Source organism: Emys orbicularis, chromosome 20 (assembly GCF_028017835.1).
Source record: "Emys orbicularis isolate rEmyOrb1 chromosome 20, rEmyOrb1.hap1, whole genome shotgun sequence".
Lineage (NCBI taxonomy): Eukaryota > Metazoa > Chordata > Testudines > Emydidae > Emys > Emys orbicularis.
In genome coordinates, this window is record NC_088702.1 from 5,426,332 (window position 1) to 5,447,929 (window position 21,598).

The 21,598-nt window shown below is 47.2% G+C and overlaps 1 protein-coding gene across 2 annotated transcripts in view; it reads left to right on the top strand.

Moving 5' to 3' along the window:
- The first annotated feature begins 297 nt into the window (after positions 1-297).
- RNF115 (ring finger protein 115) overlaps positions 298-21,598 on the top strand; it is a 42,470-nt gene continuing 21,169 nt past the window's right edge. For both annotated transcript variants that reach the window (XM_065420227.1, XM_065420228.1), the window contains exons 1-2: positions 298-411; positions 18,506-18,564. In XM_065420227.1, the coding sequence (XP_065276299.1) occupies positions 325-411; positions 18,506-18,564 (146 nt within the window). In that variant the 5' untranslated portion in view covers positions 298-324. The remainder of the gene's footprint in view (positions 412-18,505; positions 18,565-21,598) is intronic.

Genomic DNA, 21,598 nt, shown 5'->3' on the forward strand with positions numbered 1-21,598 from the left:
AAGACTGGAGCGCTAAAGCGCAGGCCATCGGTGGAATTTACGAGGCGACGCTCTATCCTCACCCTCGTCCAAGTCTCTCTGGCCAAGTGGAGGACTTGGGACACGGAAGAAACGAGGGGGCCGCTCTACCTTGCAGTCCTCTCGTCTCGCTAGCCTGGTGGAGGACTGAGTCTCCCGCCCCCCTCCCGGCGGAGCACAAGAGAGTAGGCGGAAGTGGGCGGCTAGAGGGGCCTGCTCGTCGCTCTATCCGCGCGGGGCCCTAGTCTCGGCGTTCCCCCACGGAGGACTGACGGCAGGGGGAACGGCGGGAGGGGGAAAGAGAAGATGGCGGAGGCCTCGGCAGCGGCCGCCGTGTCCCAGCATCGGTTCTTCTGCCACAGCTGCAAGGGGGAGGTCAGCCCCAAGCTGCCGGTAAGGGGCGGGGCCAGGCCCCCGGGCGGGGGGCGTGAACCCCCAGATCCCCCGAGGGAGGGGCCCGGGCGGGGGGGACACCCAGCAGCCCCCCCATGAACGGGGGGGGGTTAAACCCTGGCCCCCTCCCCCGTGGGGGGCTGGCGGGAAGGGGGGTTAAACCCCAATTCTCCCCCCCCCGAGGTGTGTGTGGGGGGTGTCTAACCCCCTCTCGCTGGGGAAGCTGCTGGAGTTTAACATTCAATCCTTGTCCTCCGGGATAGAGGGGGCCCAGGCAGGAGGGGTTGAAACCCCAGCCCCCCCCATGTGAGAGAGGGGGGGTTAAACCCCAACATTTCACCCAGGGAGAAAGGGGGCCCGGGGGCGAGGTTTAAACCCCCAAATCTGCCTTTTCCCGAGGAGGAGGGCAAGTATGGGCTAAACCTCAATGGTCCTTGGGGGTTAAACCCCAACATCCCCCTTCCCTAAGGGAAGGGGGTTAAACCCCAACATATTCCCTGAAAGGGGGGGCAGGCCTGAGGGTTAAGCCCAGCTTCAGGGATAGGCTCCTTCTTCCCTCTCCCGCCTGAGGTGGCGGGGGATGGGGGGCAAGAGGAAGGTGGGGTTAAACTCCAGCACATCTCTTGGGGGTCGGGGGTGGGGGGGGGAGGTTGAGGGTCCCTCCAGTTGAGCCCTCTAATCTCCACAGCATAGAACTGGAAAGGGAGGTGTTCAGCCCCAGATTGTCCTTCAAAGAGTTGAAGGCACAAGGGGCTAAACACGCTCCCCCCCCCCCCCTCCCTCCCTTTAGTGTTGGAGAGGCTGAGAGGTTAAACCTCAAGCTTCCCTGATGGGAGGAGCCACTAAGGTAGGGGTGTGTGTGGTGGGCGGGGGCTAATCCCAACCATCCCCATGGAGAGAGGGGGGTTCCCTTTAGGAACACAAGGAAGGTTAAGCCCCACTGAGAGTGGAGGTAAACCCCAGTTCACCCTTCACAGTGGCCCCAGGTCTTCTAGAAAGCAAGGGCACCCACTCTCCCTGCTCTTGAGAGAGAACCACTGGGGGAGAGAGGCAGGTACCCAATGGCATAGAATCGTAGGACTAGAAGGGACGTCGAGAGGTCATCTAGTCCAGTCCCCTGCGTGGAGGGAGGACTTCTAATTCTCACGGTGAGAAGGGCAAATTTCAATTCCCTGGACAGAGGATCAGTAGGGCCCCAGGCAAGGGAGCTTCTCCCTCGTGCCCTAGGAAAATGGTTCTCCTTTTGAGTACCCTTTCTGGGTGTGCGTATCTCAGTAAAATAGTCCCGCATCTCTTTGAGGTTGAAGTTGTATGCGATGTAGTAGGGGGGCTGTGTCACAGCTAACACCAGCGGTTCTGCGATAGGGTGGAGGGGTCTGGACAAGTCCAGTCTGTGTTCTCTCCATTTAGATCGAAAATGTTTCGAGTCAAAGGGTGTCCTTGTTGTGCTGCTGATGTTCTAGTGATGTCACAGATCGTATCTCGGTGACCTCCTGTCTTGGGAGGTGGTGTTGGGGAGCATAAGGCTATTTGAGGAGAGGAACAGGCAATGTAGCTTGACCAGATCAGACCAGGCACGTAATACCTTTTTTGCCTGATATATGGGAATGTCTGGAGATTCTTTGCTAAAGGGGTGCGCCCCCCCTCCCCCCCTCCTCTGTACCTAAGTTTCCCCACCTGTAAAATTAGGATACCACCTACCTACCTTCTGAGAGAGCAGGTATAGGAAGATTGTGAGGTTCTTAAAGTTTGTGATGCGCCTTAAGATTCTCAGAAGAAAGAAGCTAATGAAGAGCAGGGTGCTGCAGCAAAATCTCAATGATCCAGACCCTGAAACAGGGTGATGTCCTCCAATTCCTGGGAATTTCGTAGATGGGGGGCACCCTTCAGTTATCCAGACTGATTCAGCATCCCTCTGACATTTAGGTAAACCAGGTAATGCTGCGCTATTGTTCTTCCCCTCTGCACCGTGAAGGGAGGTGAGGGGGGCCTCAAGGATTTTTTTTTACTTTAAAAATCATTCATACATGACGTGAATGATGATCCCGAAGATTTCTCTAGCTTGCGTCACAGGTAGCTCACGCCTCTGCAACTGCATATAGTCCTGTTGAGACTTAGGCTTGTCCATCAGAAATGCAAATCGATCATGTCTCTCTCTGCTTCCAAACCCAGCCTATGTCCCCTCAAGTGTAGCTAGTAGCCCTGCATTCTGGTGTTTTCTCTTCTCTCTCCCCCTCCCAAATCATGTTCAGCTCCCTCTTTATGCTACTTGCCTCTGTTGCTGACTTATGCAGTTTTCCCTCCCATGTTTCAACTATCCTTTGTTGTAAAGAAACGCTGCCCTAAATTGCTCGCGACCAATTCTCTTCCGTAACTGGGATTCAGGATTTCCTGATGCCATTAGTGCATTTTTTGGTAATGGAACTAAAACTCCAGGCCTAGTATGTCCATGCATTTACGTGTCACGTTGTTGTTCGATTGTTCACCGTGTAAACATCTTCGCATTGGCTCCTTTTTTTCCCCTTTTGCCTTGATGTATATGTCCTACCCAGGCCCCTTTATTTCTAAATCAGAGTCTTCAGTTTTGCTCTGCCTGGGCATTAGAGCTTCTGGATTCTTTGTAAGGCTAATGACTTGACCTGGCTTTTATTATTCTAATTAGTAGCACCCAGAACCCTAATTGGGATCAGGGTTGCATTGTGCTGGGAACCTGTCCTCTCCCCCTCTGTTTGTGGGCACTGTGTTGTCCTCTTGAACATTTTCTGTCTTCCACCCTGCAGGTGGCTGCATTTCAGGTATTCTTGAGGATGATACAGACTCTAGAAATGTGAGATATTATTACCCAGACTTTATAAAATGTTCAGGACTTGTACCTGCCAAACCAATGAATCGTTTCACCTTTTCAACCTCTCCACTACAGGGGTGACAACCTCTTTATCTCTCCCTGTTCCGGTCACACATCTAACCTGATGGGAACCTGCTTGAGTTAGGGGCCACCCCACTCTTTCAGTCACCTCCTCAAGTTCTCAAGCAAGGGATCTCCCGTCAGAGTCCCAGGCAGCCACTAAGGCCCTGACGTGTCATGTCATGTTTCTGGAGGAAGACTCTTGCACTCTTCCGAAGGCCAGTCATCATGAATCAGCCTGTGTTTTGCAAACTCTGGTTGAGGCGAACTTTCCTTAAGGAGCATGAAACTGGGAGGAGAACTCCTTAGTTCTAATGACGCTCTGACACTGATTCCCTTTGTGGCCTTGGGCAAGTCACTTCCTTTCTTCATGCCTCAGTTTCTCCATCTGTAAAATGTGGCAAACATTGGTCTCATGGGGTGATGGGTTACTGTTTGTAAAGGGCTACATTAGGACTTGCTTGCAGATCTCTGAATTATCCAGAAGTCGTCCATGGACCTGTTTATCTCCAGATAGGGTGAGATAGCTCAAACCAGTGACTTGGGCCTGGTCTACACCCAATACTTAGGTCGACCTAGCTGCTTCGCTCAGGGCTGTAAAAGGTATCATGCCCTGAGCACTGTGGTTAGGTTGACCTAAGCCCCGGTGTAGATGAGGCTGGGTCGATGGAAGGATTTTCCCGTTGCCTTAGCTACTATGTCTTATAGAGGTAGATTACCTGCTTTGATGGAAACCCCCCTTCCGTTGCTGTAGTCTATGCTACCCTGCTACAGTGACCCAGCTGCAACATCCTAGGTGTGCTGCTGTAGCGCAGACGTGGCCTAAGGCTGAGAACTAAAGACTGAGAGTCAAGACTTCTGTTCCCAGCTCTGCCAATAACTTTCTCAGGCAAGTAACTTCCCCTCTCTCTGCCAGTTTCCCTTCGTAAAATGGGAAGCTTTTGTGCTGCTTTGGTGTGATTCTTAGATTAGGATAACATCAGCTTAAAATAAAAATGATCTCTTTTGAGAGAGATTCTGAGATTGCTCACATAGTGGGGCGAGGAGGTAATCCTTTATACCAGGAGTCACATGCTGCTGAAAAGTGTGAGGCCATCTCCTCCTTTTGAAGCAAGTGTACAACTTCCGTTGGTGTTTATTGCATGGACAGGCCATAGGTAAATCTCCCAGAACGTCAGTGGGACAACAGATCTCGATGTTGTGCTGATCTTCAATGTAGCTGTGAATTGTCCTCTATTCAACAGCAGTGTTGTTGTGATCGACTGTATATAAAAAATACACTGCTACCTCGATATAACGTGACCCGATATAACACGAATTCGGATATAACGCGGTAAAGCAGTGCTCCGGGGGGGGGCGGGGCTGCGCACTCCGGTGGATCAAAGCAAGTTCAATATAACGCGGTTTCACTTATAAGATTTTTTGGCTCCCGAGGACAGCGTTATATCGAGGTAGAGGTGTATTTAAAATCCACTATTTCCATCTCTGCCTCCTTCACCAAAGAAGAGCGAGAGAAAGGCAAGCAATCCTTGAAACAAACCACATTTATACATGGCTGGAGCTGTTCTCCTCCCAGGCTGTCACGTGAAGGCTGGCTGTTCACTGACAGGCACAGAAAGCGTTAACAGGGGCGTTGGATCTCAGTAGTAATGTTTCCATAGCTTCTGTAGCATAACTGCTGTGCAAGCCACCATTGGCTGAATGTGGCCTGGTTTCATTTGGAGGGGGGGGGGGGGGGAGAATAAACCATGTTCCTTGACTGCCATTTCAAATCACGCTCTCTGCTGTATGCTGCAGCCCAGCGGATGTGTTTTTATTTTAAGGTATCGGGATAACTCATCTTGATTAAACCCAGCACGGGAGAGAAATCGGGAAGGCTTTTCAGAATTCAAGTTAAATATCTGTGGTGACGCGAACTGCTGCCATATGCTTTTTCAAAACATTCTTCCCCCAATGGCCCACGTTACAATGAATCTGCAACTTGCCCCTCTCTTGGGTCTTCTGTGATCCTGATCAGTTTATGTCGTCAAAAATCTCATGGTCCTTTTTGGCAGGGATAGGTGGCTGACCCTGGCATCTTGATCATCCCCCAGTTGTGGTCTGAAGATATCAAATCCTTGCAGTTTCATTTATGTTGGGGAGGGAAGGTGTAGAGCTTTCCTTTACTTAACTTTTCTCCACTCTTGTAAAGCACTTTCAACTCCTCCAAAGTACGCTAAAGGTTACTGCTAACTTCCCATCCCGAACTGTTGTTTAGGGTTGCAGTGCACTGTTAAACGGCTGCCACATATCGCCACGGGGTTGACTGCATTTTAGTGATGGATTAAATGATCCTGGTGTATTAATTCTTTTAGTGCTGAGAATGTGATCAGCACTGCGCAATTCAAATACACAGAGCAGTCGGTATAAAATGTTGGCCTCGTCGATACTACCTCTATAACCAAGTCAAGGGTACAATATGATTGTCCCTTGCATTGGTGACTAATGTGTAGTGAGGATAGAATCTGCATCCCTCTAAGTCCTTGTATTTGGGTAAAATCCTTGTGAAGACAAGGCCGTCTGTAGTTTTCACTCAAGTTAGCAGGTGAAGTTAAAGACTTATGGAGGGGCCTGGGGTTTACCTTGACTTGCTAACTCATGTGAAAACTGCAAACTGTCTTGTCTTCATTAGGATTGTGCCTCATATTAGCTAACTTGAGTTATGATCACACCCGTTTTCCTAGTGAAGACTTACCTCAGCTGGGCTAAAACCCTGGAGCGTCCAAGGGTTTAGCTTTGTTCCAGGAATGGAGTCAGATCTTGTGTCCCCTGATTCAGCTATGTTGGTGGGGCAGTACTCTCTTTTGGGGAGTGAAAGGTGCTGAAGGAATGTAAGCTCGTTACCCCTCGTCACATCAGAATTGTAAAGTAGGAAAATGTACTTTTTCAGACTTCCCCAAAACTGGCTTCCAATGTCATTGTCAAAGTAGATTTTAATCCCACTGCCTGGAATCCCAGTGTACGGTTAAAAGAAACTTTTCAAATGTTTTCCATGTTGATATTAAATCTGGTTTCTTCTCATATGAAAGAATGAAACTTTTTTACTATATGCAGTACATCAAAGTTATGAGGTAAATGCACTAAGCAAGAGAGGGGAAAGTCCTATCTAATCTCATCTGTGTCAGATATAGGAATAAACTGGTTGATTCTCTTTAAAAATCCTGTGACCCATATGCCTTAAATGAATACAGTCTGTCCTGCGTTGGTTGGCGATAGCTTTGTGTAGGGAAACCTTTTCTAATGGATACCTGAGAGCAGTAAACTTATTAGAGGAAAAAGACTCACAAGCTGTGCAATTTAGTCCATCATGATCTGGCATCTTCCTTTCAAGCTGGACTCTCTTGACAGGTTTTTCTTTCTGGTTCTAATGTTTTTTTTTTCTTCCAGAAGAATGCCTGTAGTAAAAGCTACGCTGAATGGGAGGCACTTGTGCCATATCTGCTGTGCTCCGTTTAGGTTTGAATAAGGAATGCCTGCAATATTAATTAAAAAGGTTCAACTCATCTCAGACCGTTGAGGCTCAGCCTTTCTGAGAGTGCATTGCAGGCTAAAATTTCTGCAAAATTGTACAGCTCTGAACTATTGATTGGGGTCAGGACACCCTTTTAATAGAAATGATCCCAGGGCACTTTACGAATGTAGGCCCTGATCCTGCCCATGCTTAAAGTGAATTCCCATTGACGGGAACACATGAGTAGTGCTATGAAAATGAATCAGCCTGCTTGTGCTTAAAGTTAACCACGTGTGTGTGTTTGCAGGCCTGGAGCCTTGGAGATGGGTCCTGTTGCAAAGTTGTCACTGATCACAGGATCAGTCGTCTTAACCATGCAAGATGCAAGCTATATGAGATGCAAGCTGTATATGGGGCTTATTTAACCCTTGCCCTCCCCCTCCCCCCCATGCAGCCTCCTCTTGGGTGAACATGGCCTCAGTTTTAGCAGCATGAAGTGACGCTGCATAGCAGTTTAAAACAGGAAGTGAATAATACCATAACCAACTAAAACTAGAGGAGAACTTTAAGTAGGCAAAAAATACTCACCTGTGTTGCAGGCTGGCCAGGACACTGGGTTAGAACACCCATTACTCTTCTACCTCTAAGATAGTTGGCTCACAATTAAAGGGCAAAGCATACTTCTGTGATGTCTCTCTCCATATGAATGAATTTTGCCAGACAGAGCACACCAAGGTATATAAGGGGTAGGAAAACAATTACAGCATTGAACATACATGTAAAACGTGAAATAAACAGGCTAGACTATAAAGCAATATAGTTAGCTAATGCCGTGGCTCTAGGGAAAGGTGGTAGAACCCATCCCGCACATGAATTGCATACGTTTGCATATTGCTACAAATCTGCAAAGCACGAAAAATACCAAGGTATCGAATAACCATTGTGACAAAGTTCAGGTCAATGCAATTGCTCCTTCCTTGTAGTGTAGCTGAAGAGTCCATACAATTTTATATAGTCGGTGAAGCTATCCCAAAATCCTCTGCAAAATACAGTTACCGAGCTAAATAATAGCAGAAAAAGAAAGGAAAGGTTATAGGAACAGCGCAAAAGAACCGTGTTCAGGATACATGCAAGGAGCACAGTTCAGATAGTAGGAGCTACCGAAGGGAAAGATACTAGGGTTTGGTTTTGGTTTTTCTTCTCCCCAACATGAGGAAATTGTTTTGGTTAAGGCCAGCAGGGGACATCATCATCATCATCTAGTCTGACTACCTGCATATCACAGAAATTATATAATGTTGTGTATATAATAGATTAAAAAATTATCTTTAAATTGTTCCATTCTAAGTTGCCTGATAAGTTCTTGGCATAGTGTGAGCAAACAGCTCAAACTGTAAATAGCTGGTATGTCTTCCTTAGCTGCTGGCTGAAAATGTTCTTATGCCATGCCTGTGACACTGGTATGTGGGTGCCATGTTACTTCTGAAGTGAACTAACCTGGCTATTTAGTGGCCCCCCAAAAATGATTTTGGTGACTCAACTGAATTCCCAGTGGAAAGGTGCCTACGTCACTAGAACTACTGCAGTTGAGGACAGTCCCAAGAGACTGGCCAAAGACTGAATAGACCACAGATACTTGGCTACCCTGTAGGGGACTGATTGGGGATTGAGACACATTGATCATGTGGAAGAAATTAGGGTGTCTGGATCCTTTTGTGTGTGAATAAAGAGTTCAAATATTCATCCAGCATATACCAAAGGAAAATTTAGCTTGAGATTCCCACATAGGACTGTAGCTTGCTGCTTGCCCTGGAAGATAAGGAGAGGAAAAGAAAATAGACTGTCAGTGACCTCAGTAGAGTGGTATGGAGGTTGTATATCTGAGCCTCTTACCCTCTGGTTGATGATAACATGGCTAAGAAGCCTGCACGTGTCGTTCCATTCCCGTTTCTCTTGATTTGCCTGCTTCAGATTGAGAATCAAGGCAAAAGGATGAAATACATATTTGCCCTCCAGTTCTGACTGCTTAAAAATAATTGGTCTTGGACACTTCTGCACAGTTAATGACCAGCTGGAGGGACAGAGGGCTTTTAGCACGACTGGCCACATTGGGAAATGCATGAATCAGATCTGTTTGGTGTTGACGGAAGATTGGCTGGGTGCTTTGAGCAGTGTGCTTGAAACCTCTAGACTTCTTGGCAAAGCTTGCTCTCCCTATACCTTCCCCATTGTGGCTCAGTCCTATCTTGGAGATGTTAGGTACCTTCAACCACTGTCGGAGGTAACAGCGGGGGGTTCAGTTTCCAGGGCCAGTGGCTTTCCAACCCAAGACTACCACGAAAGGGGCCAATTGTGATCATGGTTCTTATGCTGCAGGGACGGGACTGAGACCCACCGGGATTAGTCTATGTGAGCTGTTGAGCAGTTATAAGCGGGCAACCTTCATTCACCCCATACCTAGACAATGAGCAGTAACTTAATGACGAAAGGTTCTGTATCCCTGAGCAATCCAGCGCCTCTTTATTCTTCCAGCTTTCTAGGAGAGTTTTTCAAACAATGAATAGTATTAAAAACAAAACCGTTTGTTTAGTGTAAGAAATAATGCTGAAATACCATACACAGCTCCACTCATCTGTTTTGTTCCCATTGCTGATTTCCCCTCCATCTTAGTTATTCAGTCCAAATGCTGTATTTATCTCTGTTTGTATCCTGCAAGTAATAGTTGTGACGAAGTGGGACTGTTCTTAATGGTTCCTCTGAATACTGTGTGGGTGCCTCAGTTTCCCCTATGCATTTCTTAAGTCTCCAGTGTGCATAAATGGCCGACATTGTGTATCCTGGCAACAAATGGCTGGGGCCCTTCCCCCCTGCAAGGAAATAGCTAAAGGTGAACAAAGAAATCAGGTAACCTCCTGGCCCGGGAAAGAGACAAAGGCCAGAAAGGAGGGACTGCAGGGAGTTTCAGTTGGGAACTGGCTGGGGACGGAAAGTGAGGGCAGACGGGGTGGTCTGGCTCGCTGGGCCCCAGAATGAACCCGGCTGAGGAATCCCGTTCTCTGTACCTACAAGCTGTTTTAGACCGTGTTCCTGTCATCTAATAAACCTCTGTTTTACTGGCTGGCTAAAAGTCACGTCTGACTGCGAAGTGGGGGTGCGGGACCCTCTGGCTTCCCCATGACCCTGCCTGGGCGGACTCGCTGTGGGAAGCGCACGGAGGGGCATATGCTGAATGCTCCAAGGTCAGACCCAGGAAGGTGAAGCCGTGTGAGCTTCTTGCCCTAAAGACAGTCTGGTCCAAAGAAGAGAAGGCTCCCCAAAGTCCTGACTGGCTTTGTGGGGAGCAGTTCCAAAGCATCACCCGGGGACTCCGTAACAATAGTATATTAGCTTTTGGGCAAAATGCCTGTATTCAAGTCTCTCCAACTGATTGGACGTAGGAGAGGGCTTCCAAAAATGAATAGGGCCACAGGCCTTAAATCTGTAAGTCCTAGTCTTTCTGCACAATCATGATATCCCCTGAATCGCTGCGTCATGGACTCTGCTTTTACTACAAGAAGAAATAATCAGCCTAGTTTTAAAGATGTTCATCCTAGCATCTTCTCTGAGAGGAGCTCATGTCAGCATCAGAGTCCTAAGCAGAACTTTATCTTGAGGTCTGTCCTCTGGAAAAGAACCTCTCTGCATGCATGTCCTTCACTTGGACTGCAGTGAACTGCACAGCCAACTGAAACGCATCAGTTCTGCAGGCCTGGGGAAACAGCAGCGTCGGTGATGACACGGAATGGTGCTGGTTTAGCAAATCTTTGTAACATGGTGGCTTTAACAGAGAAAATCAAGCAAAGGATTTTAAGCAAAGCCGAATGCCGTGCTGTTTGCGTGGATCTGGAATTTGGCATTTGTTTAACGTGTAGCCGCCTTTCCAAAACTGGCTCTTGTGTTTGGGTCCCCCCATTGTTGGGTGCCCAGCAAAGACACAGGGGGCCTGCTTTTTTGAGAGTTGCTGAGCATCGGCAGCTCCCAGGTGCAGCCCAGACCCCAGGCATCTCAAGTGGGGATGCCTGAAATCTGGGTGCTCTTAGGAAATGTGTCCCTCTCATTCTAGTCACATTTTTCGTAAATCAGGGCGGTGAACTCCTCCGTTCAGCTGCACAGAAACCACCCCTCTTATCTCACTGCCAACTTAAAGTAAAGTTGGCTTGTTCCTGAAAGATAACAGAGCTGTGGCTCTGTCAGACCAAGAGAAGGGCTGAGTTCCAGACTCGAAGAACCCCTCCCCAGGAACACCCTGCTAGCAGCAACTTCCTGTTAAAATTAGGGGCTTGAGTCTCAGGTGCACCTGGGAAAGGGAGGAGGAGTGTCTCTTCAGACTCTCAGCACCAACTTCAGGAGCAGACCCATTAAAGTCAATGGGATCACTTGAATGCTTAAAGTTAAGCATGTGTTTAAGTACTTCATAAACGGGGGCTTCATGTAACTTAAAAGGGGATATCATGGAATCTTAGGGCTTGAGTCTCTTCCTATTAGATCTTCTAGGCCCCTTGTCTGTTCCCTATGTCACTTGTTCTTAGTTCAATCAAATAATACTCTGTTTACGCTCATAGAACATCATATTCTTCAGAGCATCCTTGTAACACTCCTGAGTCAACCCCTCTGGTTCTAAATACCAGGAAATTGAGTTAAAATACACACCCCACAACCGTGACTCTGCCCTCTTGGAGCGACATCATAGCTCTTGGCTGAAGCCCTTTGTAGATCCATCTTCCACCCTGAATAACTTCTAAAATATTGTTTCTGCCAAGGAGCAGTGGGTGGCAGACATTAGCTGAGGTCAATCCTGATCGCAGTTTGGGGAGAATCAGAGCCATAGTTTGAACCGGGAGTCTGTGCAAGAAAAGTTATAAGCACCATAAAATGTTGATACATTAGTTTTCAGGTTGGCTATATCTTAGAAATCCCTTGCTCAAACAACTTCAAATTTGGACCATAACCCTACAGCAGGGCCCTAGGAGGTGCAGTGATTTTCCACCCTAAATAATTACAGGTCTGTCGCATCTTAGGCGCATTTAACATGTGCGATTTCAGCTTTACGCGGTCGGCAAAAACAAAAACAAAAAAAGAGAAAAATAACAATTTAAATACTGTTTCTGTAGTGTGGGCGATTCCGCCCGCCATTACACTCAATGTAATTTTGACTATACACGATTTTCGCTTTAGGCGCTGACTGTGGAACGTAACCCCAGCGTAAGATGAGACAGACCTGTATCTCCCTACTAGTTATTGATGCCTTCAAATACTTACAGATGGTTACGTGGTCTTACTTGCGTCCTCCCTCAGTGGTTGCTTAGTCTAGCTGTACATATTGGTATTTAACTCAAATACCTGCCTCTACACAGAACTGAGCAATGCAAGTCTTCTTTCAAGTGTGTGTGTCTGTTCTCTTTAGCGTCCCCATATTATTATTATTTTTAAACTGACCTCAGACTTTCACTGGTGCTGAGCTCCAGTAATTCTGGGCTCCTTTGAAAATCCTGCCGCTTATTTAGCTACCTAACTGAGACCTGAGCTCTCCGTAGAAGCTTGTCCCCTTATGTCCAAGCAGGAAGGACAAGTTGTAAATGTTCATAACTGCTGCGTCAGTGTAGAAAATAACAAAACAAGATTAATCTGTGGAGGGTAGAAGGGCTTGTGGTCCTTAATAAGAGCTCCGAAGTGCTATGGTAATACTAATTATAAATAAATATATGTGGGAAATCATTTAGAAAGATTTGATCAGAAGGAAGAATGTGGAAAGCAGTTATGCTGACCCAGACACACACAGGACTGTAAACTGGAGTTTGCAGTATGACGACAAAAAGACCAGTGCAAATTTTGAGGCTGCACCCATGAAGGCATCACATGACAGGGCAGGGAGGTATTTGTCATCCTCTCTATAGCTCTGATAACATCACTCCTGGAATTTGAGCAGGTATTGGACACCAAAAGGTATCAGGAATTCAGAAGAGAGCTGGGTGATGCATTGTAGGGAGTAATCCTTTATTGGATGGACTGGACGAAGTGAGCGGTCTCTTCCATCTCTGACGCTTATGTATCTTGTCTTTTGTTTGTGCTCCCTGTAATGCCCTGTCTGATTAGCAGAACTCTTGATACCTAAAATACTCTCTTGGTTTGCATTTTGTAAAGATTCCTGCTGGGTTGTTGACGGTCTTCCTGGGAGGTGGATGTAGCCTATAGCATTTGTGCTCATAACTTCTCTGATCACTGCAGACCTACCAAGCAGTGTTCTGGCCCGAAGCCTGAATGTGCAAACATGTCCTAAACGTTTAATTTTCTCCAGGATGCGCTCTACTGATAAACCGTGTTCAATTTTTTTTTTAGAAGCATCTGGAACAAGGGGGGAAATATTAGCGCTTCTTGGATTAGATTTCAGCTGTTGCTTATGACTTAACTAGTTCCATGAAACCACTAGTGAGATGTAAAGTAACTTGATCATTTCCTCCTGCCCCCCCCCGTTGACCTGTTTCGTATCTACCTGGATACACGTGGGGCTCAAGAATATGGATGACTGTATGCTGCCAAATTCAAGCTTGAAATTCTATTCCTGAGTCCTGGAAATGTTCCTTATTAAATCACTCTTCAGCATGGTGGGGGCAGAGGAAAATAATCTTCAGAGACTGCGTGTTTTTTGGTGATGTCTGCCATAAATTGAAGCAGATTTATGATGCTGGAGCAGAACTAGGCCACTTTCTAAATAAGCTTTTTAAGACCAGGAATTGGTAGGGGGAATCTCTTAAATGCTTTCCGTTCTCTCATCAGTATTCTGATGGGGATTGGAGAAAGGAATTCCCCACAACTCTAGTGTAAGAGCAGATCCCAGAATGTTTAAGCTTGCAGCCAAATTTTTACCCCCTGTTATTTAAGGGATAAACAGTAGCTTAGGCTGTTTTATGAGGTCATTGCCTGTTTTTCCTCAGGGTAAACAGCTGATTAGCTTGCCCTCATGGGAGCCAGGTTTTGCCACAGAGTTGAAATGCTCTCTGTTATTTAAAGTGAGTTTTAAAATTTAGAAAACATTCCAAGGTTGTTCCTTAGCCCATCTGGGGTCAACTTGGAAACTAGAATCCTGGACTATGACCACCAAATGTCTAAAGGACAAAAAACGCTGGCACAAACTGGCACCCAAGGCTGGGATATATAAAGTATAATTTATCATACTTAGCTTTCCTTGACCATCAACAGAAGCTGGGCGCCTGACTCCCTTAAGCCTTGAAAATCCCATCCCTAATTGGCAGTCTTGGAGGAGAGGCTAAGACCTGGAAACCTGATCCTGTCTCTAGAGGAGGCTCCTACCATGTCAAATGTGAGACTTGGGTCAGTGTGGAGGAAGCTGCTGTCTGCGCTGGATCTCTCTGTCCGTCTCTGGGGCTGTCAATGCAGCACCCGTCACAAGTGCTCGATTCACTTTACGGAACAGTACTTAAATACGTTTTTAAAAAAAGTCTGTTCTAATGTCTTTGAAATAGAATGGATTGATTTGTAAAGAGACCCCGATGGAGCTCGCTGTTCTTCATGGAGTGGAGTCTTGCCCCTGCGAGAGAGCCCCATTAACGCCAGTGCCCTTCCGCAAGGGCAAAGGGATACGCCTGCATGGGACAGCTTTCAGGATCAGGGCCAAAATGCCAGTCCTGGCTCATGCCTCAGCCAAGAGGCTAGATTGTGATATTGTGACAAGCCTTCATCCTTCAAATCCGACGGCTGTTAGTCGCAAATTGCAGAGTGAGCTGCGTTTAGACTGGCTGAGAGCTCTCTTGGAGTATAATTTATCATATTAAACTATTTCAGAACTTCTCCTCCCTTGTCCTGACACAGCAGTTTCCCCCCACCGTCAGCATCTGACATCGCAAACAGAGTCTGGGTACGTGTCCAAGGGGGTTTCAGATTGAAGGTGAATACCAAAGTACAACCGCTTGCACAAGGTTTTCAGACCATGCATACAATGGGCCTTAATGTGTACTGATATTTGAGGAAGTCAGCGTTTGGTGGAGGCTGTGTATGTTAGGGGGCATTGCTGTATGTAGGGTCAGGGAAATATTTGAAAGATCACATTGTATTAGCATTGACAGATTGCTTCTATTTGCCGACCTCTGCATTTTTTTTTTAAGTGTTGGGCTTAAGGGACCACCAGATCCTCAGCTGTTGTAAATCAGTGCAGCTCCGTAGCAGTGTTGATTTACACCAGTTGGCATCTTCTGGGCTAGATCCTCATTGTGTTTACTTTCTATTCACAAATGCATGGATTGCCGTGTGTGTTGGTATAGAGTGTGATCTTCTGGCCAGTCACAGATGCTAGCAGGTGTCTTCACCTTCTCAAGGCAGATGCAATCACTGGAAGTGAGGTTGTTTATAGAGGAGGCAGGTTCTTTGAATCACTTTCCTTTCCATGCTAGCATCGCCAGAGTCTTGCCTGGGTTCCCCCCTGAAAGTTCCTCGTTGCTGATCTTCAGCTGGGTATTGCGAAAGCCGAGAAAGTGCTCTGTATGCTGGGCGTAAAGGGGATGCAGAGCTGGGTGTTTACGTGCTGCTGCAGCCTGTGGCGTCTACAAGCTTTCCCGACAGCTTTGCATGCCTGCTGGATAAGATGCGGGGAGAGTACAGAACTCCACAAATCATGACTGGAAGCGGAGAAACACTTTCCCATAATGAGCCGGTGGGGGTTCGGTCTGAGAACCCCCATTTTGGGACGTCTCTATTCATCCCTGCAGGCAGGATGGGAGTATTTGGTGATAGCAGTGTCAGATGCTTCAGGAAAGTCCAGCAGGGTGAGCATGGGTCTATCCAGACTAGGGACCGATTTTTTCGGTGTTTGTCCCGATAATTTGTCCCCAGAGATCGGTCGGGACGCAATTTGTCCCGATAATTTGCTCTGCCGGCAGTTTTTGTTAGTTTGTTTGGGTTTTTTTCTCCGCCGGTGGCAGGGTCGGCTTTTTTTTGCTCCGCTGGTGGCGTCTCTCCCCCTCCCCCGCCGGGTCCCGATATTTTCTTCCTCTCATCTGGTCACCCTAATACAGACAGCAGGAGGGTATCCACCAAGGCAACATGTGTTGTGTCACTGCCATACCCTTGCCTGAAGCCTGGTGATGAGGGGTCCCGATACAGGCAACAGGCATTGGAGCGTATTTGGTTTTGCTAGCCTCTCGCTCCGGAAATGCAGGGTGGACACCAAGCAGCACTTAGTGAGATCTCTCACGTCCGTTGAAGGGAAGGTTTGCAGGACTGGGTCCATGATCAAGCATAGCTTGAGGCAGGAAGTCATGGAAAATCATTGTGGCTGAGGGATTTTTCATCAATTAGGGTGAGTATTTTCAAAGGGGCCTAAGGTTGAAAGTCAGTGGGAATTAGATCCCTGACTCCTTTTGCCCCCTTAATTTTTTAGGTCAGCCTTACCTTTCTGAAGCACCTTCCATGCTAGGATCTCAAAGAGCTTTATAAATAAAATAAATAAAAATAAATTAATGGAGATATCCCATCTCCTAGAACTGGAAGGGACCTTGAAAGGTCATCGAGTCCAGCCCCCTGCCTTCACTAGCAGGACCAAGTACTGATTTTGTCCCAGATCCCTAAGTGGCCCCCTCAAGGATTGAACTCACAACCCTGGGTTTAGCAGGCCAATGCTCAAACCACTGAGCTATCCCTCCCCCCCATCACAAACATTAATGAATTAAACCTCATAACCTCCTCACCCCAGAGAAATAGGGGGCAATATTGTCTCCATTTTACAGATGGGGACACTGATGCCCAGGGAATGGAAATGTTTTGCTCCGAGTCTCTCAAGCCCATGCCACAGCTGGGAACCTAGATTTGTCTCTCCTTTGCATGCGTTAATCGCAGGTGCATCCTTCCTTTTAGATTATGCACTCTCCCCAGGACTCCCAAAATGGGGAGCACATCTACCCAGTCATTAGAGGAACTCCAGCTACATAAGTGGAGCTTCCTATTTCTTCCAGCACATACGCGAAAACCTGCTTTTTAAAATCTCTTTCCTATAACGGATGCATCCATTAACTTTATATTGATATCCTTAGCAGGGCGTTTGCCTGACTTCATATGACTGGGGAACCTCTGGATTCCCCAGTTCTTGAAAGTTTTGCAGCTGCACCTCTGGCACCCCCGCACCCCCCCCCCCTTGCATTGATGGTGACCTCCCAGGAGCTACGTACTTCTGGTCTTGCAGCTTCCTGCCTTGTGTACAGAGCACTGAGAAGGATGATGTCATGGTTGAGCTTGTAGTAGGAAAGGTGGATGCATGAGTCCCATGGGTAATATTTTGGGGGTTTAAAGGGGTATAGCTCTGTGTGGCCATTCAGGTAAGGGAACAGGGCAACATGCAGCAGGAGACACATGAGGCCGTGCATTTAAAAAATTTCCAGTCTGAATAATTCAGGCTCGTAAAGGGACAGCGTAGTCAATGAGAAAACAGAATACCAGGCAGAGCTGGTATCTGGTCGGCGGACTGAGTGAATCCAGCTCATTTCTCTTATCTCCTTCTATGAAAGTGGCTTTAAAAAGAGATGACAAAGCCGTTTATGCTCTGACTTTGATAATTACAGAGTGATGAGCCTGTAAATTCCTGCAGTGCTCACTACAGGAGGGCCAGCGCAGCGTCAGAGCTGCGTTTGAAGTAGCTGCTTTCTGGCACCTCTTTAATTGAAGTGGCTTTTTTTTCTGTCACCGTCGCTGTCAATTGGCAGTTGAAGCAGTCCTCCTCCGAGGCCTGTTATCAAAGTTCCCAGCGCTTCTCGGTAGGCTTCTAAATGGCACTCTTCTTAAATGGAGTTATCCAGGCTGGTTTGCTGCTGATAGATAAAGACCGTGTTCAGGCAGGTTGTGGCAGAGCATCCAGACACCACGGAGATACCAACGCTGAGCTGTGGAATTGCTCTGTAAGAAGCAGAAAATCTGCTTTCCAGTTAAACTACCCCAGTGTACATCTCCAACCGATAGTTTATTATAATCTACTTTGCCCTTCTCTAATGTCGATTAATCTGAGACTGTCTAAGCATTTTACACCCAATCATAGCACCTTTGTGCCTTAGATATTCTAGTCACTTGATGGATGAATAAAATGGATCACATGAGTGACATAACCAAAGGACCTAAACAAATAGGGACAATCGGTCTAGCTCCTTCCAATTCTTCCTGTTCTAATAGCATATAGTGTGACGTGATATGGATGTTGAATCTCTTTAACTATTGGGTTTTTTCCCCCCTGATCTCAGCTGGGAGCTGCTTTCACAAATATAAAGCATAGCTTGTAAAGGACTTTAAGAACGTCAAGCCTAAACTGAGAGGAAGGTAGCACAGTCTACTGGTTAGAGCAAGGGGTTGGGAGTCAGGAAACAGAGGGTTTGATTTTTTTCCAATTTGCCACTGACTTTGTGTGACCTTGGGAAAGGCACCTCTCAGCCCCTCAGTTATAAAACGGGAATAATACCCACCCTTTTTAAAGTGCTTTGAGATCTTCTGATAAGATGTCACGGAGGTGCAAAGTCTGTATTTTTATTGCAGGGGAAACAAAAATTCAGAATCAATGTCAGAATCACACATGCGGTGCTTCTGAGCTTCACCTTGGGCACTGTATTTCCTGCCTGCATCTGCAAACTGAGCATCATGTGGCTAAAGACTTCCCTTTTCTCTCTTTGCAGGAGTACATTTGCCCCAGATGTGAATCTGGCTTTATTGAAGAAGTGACAGATGATTCCAGGTATTGTACATGCTCATGAATGTGTGAGGTCAATTGCTAATATATATTTGTAATCAATTTGTAAGTTGTGTATTGCAAGGCATTTAAATGCTGTACATAAAATAAGGGAAAATGGGTGCAAAATTAAAACCGGGCCTATTCATATCAACTGATAGCAGTGACAGTTATAGAACACGTATTAACACACTCATCTCCCCAGAGTAAAACAAACAAACAGTTATTGTTACACTGGAGTGATACTGACAAGGAGAACTTCAAGGAAGCCCCTTAATAAAGAAGTGGAAGTTGTGAGGTTAGTCTCTGCTTGTGTCCGGTAGATCAGTGGTTCTCAACCCTTTTTCATTTGTGGACCGCTACAAAAATTTGAATGGAGGTGCAAACCCCTTTGGAAATCTTAGACATGGTCTGCAGACCCCCAGGGCTCCACAGACAACAGGTTGAGAACCGGTAGATGAGTGCTGTTATGGATTTGGGGAAATAATTGTTAATGCCAATTAGGCAAGTTCACTGAGAGGAGATTTAAACCTTTTTGGTTGCAGGTATGAAGGTTAAAAGTACCTTTTCTCTCCATCTAAGGTACTTTAATTACTGCAGTGTCTGAGCACCTCTTACTCTTTAAAGTTATTTATCCTCCCAACTCCCTGTGAAGTGGGGCAGTGCTGTTATTCCCACACTACAGACAGGGAACTGAGACACAGACACTAAGGGCGTGTCTACACTAGCGCATCTCAGCTACAGTGCTGCAGCAGTACTCCTGTATCACTGTTGTGTAGATGCTTCCTGCATCAATGGAAGGGGTTTTTCCATCACTGTAGTTAGTCCATCTCTCTGAGAGGCAGTATGTAGGTCAATGGAAGAATTCTTCCATCTACCTAGTAGTGTCTACACCGGGGGTTAGGGCTAGGGGTTAGACCTAAGTGACTTGTCCAGGCCACAAACAGGGAGTCTGTGCCGGAAGAGGGGATTGAACCCTGGTCTCTCAGCTAGCTCCCTAACCGCTAGACCAGGGGTGGGCAAACTTTTTGGCCCGAGGGCCACATCAGGGTTGCAAAACTGTATGGAGGGCCGGATAGGGAAGGCTGTGTCTCCCCAAACAGCCTGGCCCCTGCCCCCTCCCACTTCCTGCCCCCTGACTGCCTCCCTCAGAACCTCCGACCCATCCAACTCCCCTGGTGGTCCCCTGACCACCCCCTCCTGGGAACCACCGCCCCCCCCCCCCGGAACCCCACCCCCATCTAACCCCCCCTGCTCCCTGTCCCATGACTGCCTCAACCCCTATCCACACCCCTGCCCCTTGACAGGCCCCCTGGGACTCCCACGCCTATCCAACCCCTCCGTCCCCTGACCACCCCCTCCGCACCATCCAACCGCCCCCTGCTCCCTGTCCCCTGACTGCCCCTGGGACCCCCTGCCCGTTATCCAACCCCACCCCCACTTCCTGCCCCCTTACCATGCCTCTCAGAGCAGCAGGAGCTCGCAGCCTGGCCGGAGCCAGCCATGCCGCCGCACTGCCCAGCAGGAGCTCGCAGCCCCGCTGCCCAGAGCGCTGGCGGCATGGCGAGCTGAGGCTGTGGGGGAGGAGGGACAGCAGGGGAGGGGCCGGGAGCTAGCCAGATGTGGGCCGCGGGCCATAGTTTGCCCAACTCAGCACTAGACCATCCCTCCTCTCTATTAGCAAAGCTCAGCAAAAGCCATATTGCTGCTATAACTTTCCCCGCATGACTGCGTCTTTCTTATGGGCTGCTATAATTAAGCGTAACTGTCGAAGTATGGAACTGGGGATCAGGATTAGAACTCGAGTGCGTTGCTCTGACACCGACTCCCTTTGTGGCCTCAAGAAAGTCTCCTCGTGCCTCTGCTTCAAGTTCTCAAACTTTAAAACGGGGATAATATTGAATGGGATTGTTGGGACTGATTAATATTTGAATATACAGAGCACTATAGAGCGGCTGCTATTTTATTAATGGAAACTAATTTGGTGGTGGGGGGGTAGCATCGCTAGGTACTAATTTAGCACTCTTCTGGCAAAAATGTAGGCGAGACGGAACATTGATTTGCAACGCAAATCCTGACCAGGTTTTAGGTGGAGCAAAATCTTGGTCTAATGCCATATAATACGGCTTGATTTAATATTCCACTTAATAGTAATGATAGCGTAACTCATTATATGGTGCCTATTTCAAAGATGTTTTGTATTGGTGAGCTCTTTGGAGACGTGTAGAACCTTATTTTGTGTGTGAGTTGATTAAACACGGCTGATTAATCATGTTTGAACAAGACTCCGCCTTTCCTCTGATTGCATAAAGCAGACTGTGTATCCTGACACTCTGCTCCTTCTAATGTGCTAGTTGTCGGGATTTAAATGACAATTAGCAGTTTTCATCCATTGATCTCCGTGTCTTATGAATGAGGAAATTGAGGGACTGTGCCCAAGGGGTCACAGCGATTTGGTAGCAAAGCCAGAAATAGAAGCCAGCTCTCTTGATTCACAGTCCAGTTCTTTATCCAGTAGAACACGCTGCCTACAAACAACTAGGGACTGCAAAATATGCTAGTCTGGCACTTACTATATTCAGTCCTGAGCCACTGCTGAGAAAGTTGTGCTATTTGGAGTGGGAATGGTAACTAAAGTCTGATGTCTCAGGGCTCCCGAAGCAGGAAAGCCATGTAACATGTTTCACTGGGAAGATGTGAGTCACTGTCCCTTTTGAACACAGATATTCTTAGCAGTTAACAAATGAACATAAAAATGTAATTAAATGAAGCCCAATGTTTTTGCTTGGCTCTGTGGTTAGGAATGTTTGCCTTGGAACTGAGTAGCCCTTTCACCCTTGTGAGCACCCTTCCCTGGACAAACTCTGCAAAATGCCATGGTTTGTGGTGCAGAGCTAAGCACAGGACACTTTCAGTTTCGGTTAAGTAGGTGTGGTGAGGGAGTTTTACGGGAGGGGACAAAGTGCCAAATATCCAAAGAAACCAGTGAGCTGCTCTGAACGGCGTGAAGGAAATAAACAGCGACGGTGAAGCACAAATG